General features: G+C 35.6%; 2 protein-coding genes across 2 annotated transcripts; both read left to right on the top strand.

The window, feature by feature from the left end:
- Positions 1 to 382: 382 nt before the first annotated feature.
- Positions 383 to 5,304, top strand: PHOX1 (Octicosapeptide/Phox/Bem1p (PB1) domain-containing protein / tetratricopeptide repeat (TPR)-containing protein). Its single transcript, XM_022032052.2, has 3 exons — positions 383 to 3,254; positions 3,348 to 3,612; positions 4,874 to 5,304. The coding sequence occupies exons 1-2, from the start codon at positions 1,196 to 1,198 to the stop codon at positions 3,512 to 3,514; spliced, it is 2,226 nt and encodes a 741-aa protein (XP_021887744.2). The 5' UTR covers positions 383 to 1,195; the 3' UTR covers positions 3,515 to 3,612; positions 4,874 to 5,304.
- Positions 5,305 to 5,787: 483 nt separating this feature from the next.
- Positions 5,788 to 11,398, top strand: LOC110807036 (AmmeMemoRadiSam system protein B). The gene is made up of 8 exons (XM_022032053.2): positions 5,788 to 5,980; positions 8,083 to 8,167; positions 8,253 to 8,321; positions 8,517 to 8,629; positions 9,288 to 9,399; positions 9,503 to 9,646; positions 10,132 to 10,306; positions 11,095 to 11,398. Exons 1-8 carry the CDS (start codon positions 5,929 to 5,931, stop codon positions 11,221 to 11,223), a joined length of 879 nt encoding a protein of 292 aa, XP_021887745.2. The 5' UTR covers positions 5,788 to 5,928; the 3' UTR covers positions 11,224 to 11,398.
- Positions 11,399 to 12,107: the final 709 nt, after the last annotated feature.

Raw genomic sequence — 12,107 nt, 5'->3', positions numbered from 1 at the left:
AAACAAATAAAAACAAATAATTAGAGTATTACTGCTATCTTTATATCCATTTAATTCAGTCATGATTTCTCTTCTAAATCCTTTTAGCCATTTTTGGAAATCACACTGGGGTTACCAAAAAAAAAAAAAAAACTAACCAAATGTGTTACTTTGACATTATAATTTAATTTTTATATAATATTGTAAATGTCATAATTGTCATTATAGCAAATATAATTTTTTAAAAAAAATACCAAGTTTTTTATAAAACATAAAAATATTAAAGAATTAAAAAAATCCTAACCAAAATTAGAAATTGGCTAAGTTTATCTATTTTAATTCTCTAAACTTTCTTCTTTCATTTTTTTTTTTTTTTACCAAAATTCTTCAGTTGTTGAGATTTTTATGTGTTTCAGGGATATGTTGGTATCAAACTAGGAAAGAAAAGAAGCAGATCATACTTTTTTTCAAATAACTGCCGAATTAGTATTCAGACTGACTTGCAAATTTTCCCGGGACGATCAGGAGCAATACCAGTTTTCAATGGAGATTTCTCAGTTACTACCAGGCAAGACCACACCCGCCATGTTTTTACCTGAACTATGAGCGTGGACGCCACGTGGTTCAATAGAACGTGGGAGTCAAAACTTTCCCGTGGGAACGTTGACCTTCAAGGAGGGAGAGAAAACCCAAACCCTAGGTGACGATGCAGAAATGTTTGTCTTCCCTCTTATTGCATCAATATTTCCTCTGCAACCAAGCGCCATTCTCGATAACAATAAGCACAGGACTCGATCCTCCATTTCTCGTGTTATCATCCTTATCTCTTACGTTCAATTTCAGCCCTCATAGAATTTAGCCTTTGGAATTTCTCTCTTGTCCTGCTTTGTCCAATTACAAAACAGAGCAACCAGAGAGAGATTTTCCTTTTCGTTTCCTTTTTCTTTTCTTGTGTATGATTTTAGTTGAAAGTTTTTGTAATTTGGTTCTGGTTCGAGTGTTCTTTTGTGTTTGTTTATACTTTTTTTTGCATCCGTATTTGCCTTCTTCATTCGTTTGATTCCCGGAACCTGTTTGTTTTTTTTTCAATCTTTTCATAATCTATCAATTCGCATAGCGTCTTTTTCATCATAATCATATTTCATAGCATAAGTTTGGATTTAGGATTCTTCTATCTTTTTTTGGTTCTTTGTGTTCCTTCTGAACTGAATTATCAATGGGAAAGCCTACGGGGAAGAAGAACCAAGACTCGCCGAAAGCCGCTGACACCATCGGTAAGCCGAGCAAAATTTCCGATCGAACATCGAAGGCGTTTGACGAAGACACCGCTATCTTCATCAACATGTCACAGGAGCTCAAAGAAGAAGGTAACAAACTCTTTCAAAAGCGCGATCATGAAGGCGCCATGTTAAAATACGAGAAGGCCCTTAAACTTCTGCCTAGGAACCACATCGATGTAGCTTACTTGCACACTAACATGGCCGCATGTTACATGCAAATGGGTCTGGGCGAGTACCCACGAGCAATTAATGAATGTAACTTAGCGTTAGAGGTCTCCCCTAGGTATAGCAAGGCTTTGTTGAAGAGGGCTAGGTGTTATGAGTCTTTGAATAGATTGGATTTGGCTTTCAGGGATGCTCATATTGTGTTAAACATGGAACCCAATAATTTAACAGCCTCTGATATTTTCGAGAGGGTGAAAAAGGCCTTGGTGGAGAAGGGGGTTGATGTCAATGAAATGGAAAGTAGTTTAGTTGACGTGCAACCTATTGGTGCTTCACGTTTGCGTAAGGTGGTGAAAGAGAAACTGCGGAAGAAGAAGAGGAGTGATAAGGGTGAGGGGAAGAAGGTAGACAAAGGTGAGGTAAAGAGGGCTGATAGAAGTGGTGAAGTGAAGAAGGTGGATAAATCCGAGGAGAAGAAATCAGAGGATAAGGTTGTTGTGGAGGAGAAGAAGGTGAGCCTGGTTAAGGATAAAGAGGTTGTTGAGGCAGAAGAAAAAGTTGTGACTGTGGCTGTTAATAAGGAAGAGAAGGTGATTACTAGGACAGTTAAGTTGGTGTTTTTAGAGGATATTAGATGGGCACAGTTGCCACTGAATTGTAGTATTAGATTGGTGCGAGATATAGTTCAGGATAGGCTCCCTAGCTTGAAGGGTGCTCTTGTGAAATACAAGGACCCAGAGGGTGATCTGATTACCATAACTACCACGGATGAGCTTAGATTGGCTGAAGCCTCAGGTGATTCCCAGGGTTCACTTAGATTGTATATTTTCGAAGTTAGCCCTGATCAAGAACCGGATTACGGAGGGGTGAATGATGAGGAACTGCATATGGTTGACAAGAGACCAAGTAAAGAGGTTGAGAATGGGAACTCAAGGGAAACTGCAGAATCTGAAACTGATTTGATTTGCATAGAGGACTGGATTATACAGTTTGCACGATTGTTCAAGAACCATGTTGGATTTGATTCCGATTCTTATTTGGATCTTCATGATGCCGGAATGAAGTTATATTCAGAAGCAATGGAGGATACTGTTACAAGTGAAGATAGCCAGGAACTTTTTGAAATTGCTGCCGATAAGTTCCAGGAGATGGCAGCTCTTGCAATGTTCAACTGGGGAAATGTTCATATGTCAAGAGCAAGGAAGAGGGTGTTCTATCCAGAAGATAGTTCAAAGGAATCCATTCTTGTGCAGCTTAAGACTGCATATGAATGGGCACAGAAAGAGTATGTAAAGGCAGGAATGAGGTATGAAGAAGCTCTAAAGATCAAGCCTGACTTCTATGAAGCCCTTCTCGCGCTGGGACAACAGCAGTTTGAGCAGGCAAAGCTTTCCTGGTACTATGCAATCGGAAACAAGATTGATTTAGAAAGTGGCCCTTCCCAAGAGGTCCTACAGCTGTATAACAAGGCTGAGGACAGCATGGAGAGGGGGATGCAGATGTGGGAAGAGATGGAGGAGCAACGACTAAATGGACTCTCAAAGTTTGATAGATATAAAGACCAGTTGCAGAAAATAGGTTTAGATGGACTGTTCAATGATGCATCTTCTGAAGAAGCTGCAGACCGGGCTGCAAATATGAGTTCACAAATATACCTCTTATGGGGTACCTTGCTATATGAGCGGTCTCTTGTGGAATACAAGCTTGGACTACCAACTTGGGAAGAATGTTTAGAGGTTTCAGTTGAGAAGTTTGAACTTGCTGGAGCTTCTCCAACAGATATTGCTGTTATGATAAAGAATCATTGCTCCAATGAAACGGCACTAGAAGGTAAAATAGAAGTGATTACAGAATCATTTTCTTTTCCAGTTTCAAAACTGTTTGGGTTGTATTGTAAGTAGTTACCACTTTGCCTGATTGCAGGTTTAGGGTTCAAAATTGATGAGATAGTACAGGCATGGAATGAAATGTATGATGCTAAGAGATGGCAGATCGGCGTTCCGTCTTTTCGGCTGGAACCTCTGTTCCGTCGACGGGTTCCAAAACTTCATTCTATATTAGAGCAAGTACATCTCTCACACCATGACTGAGCATGTTTGGGGATTTTCTTGATTATATACTGTATAGAGGCATTGAGCAAATCATCAGTTCTCTTTTGAAAGTCTTGCGAGGTGGCTGAGGAATATAGGTAAGTTTGTATCTACTTTTCAGGATGTTAATCTTCTTTTAACTGCTTGACATGTTATTGTTGGAGATTGGCATGATTTAATTATAAACCAAAAATTGCTGACCTACGACTCTTTACTTCACAATATCTATAAAAATTCAGCACCTATCTTTTGTCTTATTTCTGCCTTCTGTTTTCTGGACTCTTTGGAGAGAGGAATTCATGAGCCTCTAAACGTGTTGAATCCTCCTTTTGTTGAGTAAAAAACTTTGGCCAATGAATCCATTCTTTTGGATTAATGATGAGAACACCATAGAGAGGAGGAGCGCTTTTGATTTAGTTGATACCTTGTCTGTAACCAGATTGTCTATGCATACCCTCTAGGAGTTGAATTCCTCATTGTGCTTCGTATACAAGTTAGGGGCACATCGAATAAGCAACTCTGTCTACATGATCATTTTCCTCCGTAAGAGTTTGTTAAGAAGGTGTGGGGTCTTCAAGCTCAACCAAGCATCTTGGACCTTATGGAGGGGTAGTATCTACCATCTACTCCTCAAACCCCCTCATATTTCTCTCTCAAAGAGATCTATAAAATAGACAATGAGTAGTAAATGCAAGACCTTATTTTTCTCTGATCCAGCTGCCCCTCCCCTGCACTGGGTCCTTCCAAAATGTCCTAGCAAAACCTTTTCACCCAAAAGAGTTGGGACCCCCCCCGAGGCTGCCGTGTTCATGAGCAGATTTTTTATAAGAGTGGGTGAGACAGTCTCTACTGCTTTTCTGCGCATGTAGCTGCAATCCTTATTTCAACTGCTGCAAGTTTAAATTTTGCATGTGAAGTGGATTTTTGATAGCTTTGCCTTTTTTATTTGAATTTATTCTTTCCTGATTACAAAAGAAAGATTCCAGTTCCATCTCCCCTAGTTTTTCTGTGTTGTAAATGAAATTTGTGGATTATCTTTGAAAATTATGGTTCTTATGATTTGACTTCTTTTGTTATTTCACATAAAAATGATAGTTCTTAGGTTACTGTCTTTCCATATTTGTTTTTTCTTCCGATTTTAATTTGTTTAGGCATGAACTTCTACAAAATGGTATTTAGAAGTCCTCACCGGAGCAAATGTTTTCTGCACGCTAATGATTTATATTAAATGACAAAAAATATATATATATATATATATATATAAGGATTGAATTGTGGCTCATCTTAACATTTGATAATAGATTTTTAATTTTATAATCTGTTCATTTATCGTGATGTATCTTTCTTTCCACATTGCAGGTTCTCTTCTTCACCCCAATGTCGTGCCATGTTCTGTCGTTCTGTCTCCTTTGCTTAGGTAGCAAAGAATGGAAGTTTGTCTAGTTTTGGTTTCTGGTTTGAAATTCTGTGATTAGGCTAAGGAGCCAATTACATTGATTCTTTCTTTTTTTTTTTTTTTTTTTTTCTTGGATTTCATTTTTGGGTGGGATATTTTTTATTTTGAGTTTTCGATAGTTGGAAATTAGTATATTTATTTGATTGGTTAAATGTAAGAAATAAGTGGGGTGCAATGAAACAACACCATCTTGATTGATTTATTTTTCATAGGTTGTGGATCTGCTGCTCTTTAGTTTAGGCAGCTTGGGGTGGATACTCTTTCACTGTTTTTGCCTCTTAAGACTCTTATAAATCTTTCTTGGCTGTAACTTATATAATATTTGATTGATTAAGTGTGTTTAAATTATAAATTATGTTTTATCATTTTCTAAAAATAATAAATAATATTATTTAACTAGACATTAATTATATATGTATTTTTCTTTTTGTTAAAATATACACTTCTCTTTTTTACTTTTATTTATATAACTTTCCAAAGAAAATAGAATTTTGTATTATTGTTTTAGAAGTAGATAACTGATGCATAACAAGTAAATAATTTGTATACAATATTAAGATATTAAATTGAATTGAATTAGAAAGCAATGATTTGATTGTAATTATGTTCAAGGTCATAATATATTATTATTAACAGAGAGAGAATCTTATTTTTGAATATCCAATAAATTGATTTTTATGAGTGGGCCTTTTGTGCTTATACTGGGCTGACGCCAGACCATCATACGGCAGATCGCGAAAGATGAAATCAGTAAAACGGTGTCGTTACAATCCGTCAGGGATTCGGAGTCGCAGTATAATAACACACTTCTATTCTATTTCTACCATTATTATCACTCTCCTCACGACTCTTGCAGGAGAATCCAGGAGAAGAAAAAGCAAAAGCAAAGCATCTCTCAAATAATCACTGAAAATTTAGGGTTCTTATCGGATCTCGATATCTCAGTCCCGTCAAAAACATGGAGAGAGTGAGGAGGGCATCGCATGCAGGCTCCTGGTACACCGATAATCGTGAGTTCGAAATTATTTCTTGCTTTTTTTTTTTTACTTGAATGTACTGATTGTACAAAGAGAGACTTGTATTTAGCTAAAAACAGGTAGGGAAAACGTCTATTTGTTCTTATTTAATTATCTGTATTGATTTGCGTGGATGAGCTGGCAAGCATTCTGATTTGATCGCTGAGAAATATGGATATTTCAGCTGAAAAAGAGTTTTGACAATAGAGTAGGTGGTTTTTCTAGATGATTCTGGTTTAAAGAAAGAACGGTAGTTGATCGCAACAGAAAGTAGGAAATAGATATCCTCTCTCTCTTAAGAATTGCTTTTGGAGATGACGATTTAGGAATCGATGAAGAATGTTAGCGATGATACGGGCAAATCATTGAACTTTTTAATCAGAAGTAAACAAGAGTTGAAGATGGGATGTCTTCTACTAGAATAAAATTGGCGGATGCTATGTCTATGAACAATATGAGTGGTTGCCTTGATAACATACTTATGTATTTGATTGGGAGAAGGGAATTTAATCAGTGCACCTTTACCCCCAGCCGTTGTAGTATGGTGAACTTTAGGTTGATATGATTGATACCTTTGGTACGAGTATTTGAAGTTTCATGATCTCGCAACTACTCCCAGCTGCTGGAGAATGATGAACTTTACGTTGATATGACTGATACCTTTGGTACCAGTACTTGAAGTTTCATGATCCCGCAACTACTGTTAACAGCAATTTTCCCTTTCTTTTATTGTGACGAAAGTAAATTTTATATGTCTTAACCTGATGTCAGTGCAACTTGGTAGAATATTGTGCAAATTTTGCATTGCCGTTTCTGGTATCATAATTACACTATTTGGATGCTCAAGTTGGGGTGGTACCATAGTATTTCTTGTCGTCCTCTTTTTTTTTCACTTATTTGAAAATTAACTCTACATGCTCTGATAATTTAGGGAGCATAATATATTGATTTTATTTTTGCAAGCCTAAAATGTCTGGTTCGTTATGCATCACCTTATCAGGTTGTGGTATGTAAATTTTATGAAGTAATTTTTAAAATGCTACTGAGTTTAGCTTGTCTTAAAGGATTGTTATTGCTTGACACTTTGGTTTGGATTGTGAGAGGTGGAGGGGGAGGGACTAGAATGGGGGTAATTTGAAAAAAAAAAAAAATTGGCTTCCGTCGCCGAATGATTCTTATTTATTCATTTCTTCCATCAAATAATTTGCAAAGAGGATCTTGTAATTTCATTCAATTTCCTCCCTCTCCCTCTCGCAACCAGAATCTTAAAGATAATGTAGTCTGTGTTGGCCCTTTAGTTTTCAAAACGAGAAGTATAATGATACATGATCCTATATAATTTGGAAAAGCCTTTGGACTATTTAAAGAAGTTCAAATCAACCTCTATACTATTTTTTGGTTTCAAATACAACATTTACTTTTAAAATGTTGTCTGAATAAGTACTTATCACTAACAGTATGTCTAACACCGTTAGACCGTTGCTCACATGGTAGAAGACGTGTCCACGTAGGCATCAAGATCTAAAAATATTGTCAGCATAGCAACTATGTGACTAGTTCTGCCACTAGTAATCTGCTTTCGGTAGCATTGTGTTTTCAGGTGCTGTTGAGTTAAGTGATGGTGCTCAAATGAGGGTAGAAAAACATATGAGTAGTTTTGGTGTTGAGGATTTCTTTATGGTTTTATGTCTTATTGGTAGCTTTGCGTGAATTAGTGTTTAATTTATAACTATTTGGAGATAGAGAAAAAGAGAGAAAGAGGTGAAGTGGTTGTCAGTATTGCAGCTACATGGCTGCCATACTAGCAATGCTTTTAAAACCTGATGCCGAGGTTGATATGTTGTCTTTCATCTTAGATGCCTAAGAGTATTAGACACACTGTTAGTAAGAAGAGCCTAGTCCATAAAGTTTGGAAGTTTAAATTTTATTTGAACTGAAAAATGGTGCATGGGCTGATTTAAACTTTTTAAAAGAGTACATTAAGTTTTTTTTTTTATGTATTATCCTCACATTATTATATCAAAACTCTCATAGCTTGTGAAATCAGTTATTGTTGCCGAAAAGTGGTTCTAAACTATTTTCAATTCCCTGTTCAGCCAAAAAATTGGCTGAAGAGCTTGATGGATGGCTAAGATCATCTGGTTTGGCTAAATCTCCTGATGTACGAGGCGTGATTGCTCCGTAAGTTGTCGTAAGTCTATTCAATTTCTTCATAATTGTAACAAGTTCTAATATATCTTATCATCTTTTGGCATTGGAACTCTAGGCATGCCGGTTATTCATATTCAGGTCGAGCTGCAGCTTATGCATTTGGAAACATAGACCCAACAAACATGTAGGTGTTTATCGCCAATCCCTTTGGTTTGAAGTATATTTTTAATTAGTTTTCCATGCTTCACTGGTTTGAAAATTTATATTTGACATAAAGTGATTGTTATTAATTATTTGTTGCCCATAATTTTATTTTAATAGCTTTTATGAGTTAGCCATTTATTTTTTTCTCTTTACATCGGTACATGTATGATTTCAGTTCTCGGGTGTTCCTTCTTGGTCCATCTCACCACTATTACACTCCAAAATGTGCCCTTTCAACAGCTACAGTTTACAGGACCCCTATAGGTGACTTGCCTATTGATTTGGAAGGTATAGTGATTTTCTTCTTCCATGTGAAAGGTTAAGGCTTGGTGATTTGTGGATTTTTTTTCTTCCTGAAAGGTAACTAATTAAGGGTTTGTTTGGAACAAATGATACATGAATTACTATGTTTGAAATAAACTATGAGTGGTTAAATTGTTGTATACAGTTCTATTCAATTAGTATATTTGGCGAACTTAAATAACGGAGCTCAAGCTTCTTTTCTCTAAATCCTCTATTTCATTTCTGAATTTCATCAAATCTAACAGTTCAAATGTATCTTCTTAGTTCTAGTGGAATTTATTAGAAATAAGTTATTTGGAATAATTCCAAAGATAAAAATTTAAATTTGCAAATGACTTCCACATTTTTTTCTGGAATTCATTCATTTCAAACATTGTAAAACATTAATCTAACCAAAAAAAAAAATTGTAAAGAGAGTGTAGGTGTAATTGCCTAGTGAAGTTTGCTTTTGAAACTTGCATGGATATATGATACATAAATATTTTCCTTACATACTCAAAATTCTGCAGTATTGCACATATGAAGAGACACGTAGAGATATGTCTAAGATAGAGAGACTGTACAGAGCTGTGTTTTGTTTTATGTATTTTTTTTTCTTCTGTTATTTGCTTGGCCTGTTGAACTAATTTGTCCTGTCTATCAGTCATTCTGGAGCTCAAAGCTACAGGAAAATTTGAATCAATGGATCTTCGTGTTGATGAGGCTGAGCATAGCATGGAAATGCACTTGCCATATCTTGCTAAAGTATTTGAAGGGTAAATTTTTTTATTTTACAGTTAAATAATGTTGTCATCTATACCGTTACTATTGTTTTTTTTCTTTGTTTCTCTGCGCTAACTCCTACTTGTACTGATTTAGGCACCCAGTGAAAGTTGTACCCATTTTAGTTGGTGCTCTTAATGCTGAAAATGAAGCCATGTATGGTCAATTGTTAGCCAAATACATGGATGATCCAAAAAATTTCTTCTCTGTGTCATCAGATTTCTGCCATTGGGGTTCTCGGTATGCTTCACGAAATCCACTTCTGACAAAGTATTATACTTTAGCTCTTGACTTGGTCAATTTGAGATTTTATGTTTGTTATAAAAGAGTTATGTTATGTTCACATGGTTGCATTAATATGATTGCCAATACATTATCTTGCAGTCAATGTCGAATATTTTTACCTCTCAGATTTGTACATATCTTATCAAAATTTTCCTGAACCTAATTGTTTCATCTTGTTCTTATTGTAACCCACATGGTCGTGCTTGCTTAATACCATTATGAAGCTGGTCTATGTACGCTTAGCCTACGTGATAAGTTTCATGATTTATTTCATCTGGTGATATGGTTCTTTTGTCAGATTCACTAACATTCATTATGAAAAGAAACATGGTGTCATACACACATTCTAGGTCCTTGGATAGGATGGCATTGATTTTGTTATCAGGATTGAACAATATCATTTCAACTATGACATAACTAGTGTTATGTGGCTTTGTTAGGTTCAATTACCTGTTTTATGACAAGAAACATGGTCCCATACACAAATCTATCGAGGCCTTGGATAAGATGGGAATGGATATAATAGAAACAGGAGATGCAGATGCTTTCAAGACATATTTGTCGAAGTATGAAAACACAATTTGCGGACGCCATCCAATTAGTGTTTTCCTCCATGTAAGTACCTTATTTTTTTCTCATGATAAAAGAAAGTTTTGTAAGTCCATAAATAATTGCTTCTCCTCAAATGAAATAGTTGAGTAAATGTCAAAATTGAAATACACATAAAATCTGATTGTCAGTTATTCTAAAGAAAGTCAACTGTGTATTACTACTCCATATTGTGTAAGCTAGTGTACTAAAACCTATATACATTTTTTAAAAAATATAAAGTGCTAAAACCTATATATACACAAACAATGAGATGTATATGGTAGATGTTTCTTTTTTGGTCGGAAACTGTTGATGAATTTTTCCCATCTAGTTTAATTTATCTTCTGCTTCACTTTAGTTATAATGATCAACTGGATTCGAAACCATAGAAACAGGAGGCCTTTAAATCAGTCATCATATTTAAATATGCATCAAAAGTGTTGTACCTAATTGATGGGCACCATGTTTTGCGCCTATCCATAGTTTTGTGAGGCATTAGCAGGATAATTGGCTTAAACTTTAATCAAATAGTGGTTTGTTTTTCTATTGAATAGGCATCCCAGATACTGCCCTTCTCCTAGTTGTAAGATCATTACAGTGGTGATAACAATGGTAATGATGATTATTTAAATTCTAGAAGATCTGGTATCAATTTGATTAGTAATGCTAATTTGAGCAACATGCCAGATATTTCTCCTCCGTAATATATTGAGCGAGCACTCATTAGTTGGCACCAATTTCAGTAGTGCCCATCAAATAAATTTGATTGAACTAATTTTATATGGACTTTTCTAATTCTATAATTGTTTCAGATTGTAAGGTATTGCTCAACGAAGATAAAGATCAAATTCCTCTGGTATGAGCAGTCAAGCCACTGCAAAACTATGAGAGACAGCAGTGTGAGTTATGCATCTGCGGCAGCAAAGGTTGATGATGCTTGAAGCTCAAAGAATTAACATTCCAAAAACAGTCAATGTCAGAATTGTCATTAATTTAAAATTTGTTTTGGGATGGATGTAATATGTAAAGTTAAATTGGAAAGGATGGATTGCTCCGGGGCTCCATGTTTATATTCATAGGCCATCATAAAATTGAGAATTTAATCAAGTTCGGCAAGCCTAAGCCCACAGCTTTATATTTTTATAACTAAAATTTTATGTAGACTACCCAATCTACCCTTCTGTTTTCCTACTTGTTCAAAAAATTCCATCACCCATAAAAAATCAAATATCACCAAGAGAACTTCAATGATTTTCAATTCAGAAGTTGAAAAACACACAAGGAAAACAGGCCCACGAACAATATGATATTGACAGATCTGCAAAAACAAATTTGTTAGATCAAGCTTGCCCACATAAAAATAGAAGCGTCAACCTGTCTAGAAGTAGATCGAACCTAAAACTAATCAAGAACAGAGGTTCAGAGTAGAGAATGACTTGGTTTAATCTGAAATAGATTACTTCTAGTTTATTAAATAAGAAATAAAACTAAATTTAAAAAATATATTTTACATTTTTATTTTCTTACGGTTTTAAGTCCAAACAGATTCATTTCAGTTTGAGTAGGGACTCGATTGTTTTTTATCCTCTTGATCCCGTGGCGTCTGGACTAATAACTGGACCAAAACAATGTTTTGTACATTCTACTGCAAACCCACAGCCCGATGCAGTATTGGAAAACGTACTCCCCTACATAAAAACAAAAGGCGGGAGACAATAGAACGATGTTGGAGACCCCGAGCGGAAAATGCATAGTCCTACATGAAAACAAAACGCAGAAGACCAGAAAACAATGTTGGAGCCTAGAAAGAACTCAAAGCTTTGGA

This window comes from Carica papaya, chromosome 7, assembly GCF_054855325.1.
Source record: "Carica papaya isolate Zhongbai chromosome 7, ASM5485532v1, whole genome shotgun sequence".
Classification (NCBI taxonomy): Eukaryota; Viridiplantae; Streptophyta; class Magnoliopsida; order Brassicales; family Caricaceae; genus Carica; species Carica papaya.
This window is presented reverse-complemented; position numbering and strand designations above follow the sequence as displayed.

Excerpts from the sequence above, each read along its gene's own strand:
- PHOX1 (XM_022032052.2), top strand. The coding sequence starts at position 1,196 with ATGGGAAAGCCTACGGGGAAGAAGAACCAAGACTCGCCGAAAGCCGCT. Across the intron at positions 3,255-3,347 it reads CAATGAAACGGCACTAGAAG|GTTTAGGGTTCAAAATTGAT; the intron begins GTAAAATAGAAG and ends GCCTGATTGCAG.
- LOC110807036 (XM_022032053.2), top strand. The coding sequence starts at position 5,929 with ATGGAGAGAGTGAGGAGGGCATCGCATGCAGGCTCCTGGTACACCGAT. Across the intron at positions 8,630-9,287 it reads CTTGCCTATTGATTTGGAAG|TCATTCTGGAGCTCAAAGCT; the intron begins GTATAGTGATTT and ends CCTGTCTATCAG. Across the intron at positions 10,307-11,094 it reads CAATTAGTGTTTTCCTCCAT|ATTGTAAGGTATTGCTCAAC; the intron begins GTAAGTACCTTA and ends TAATTGTTTCAG.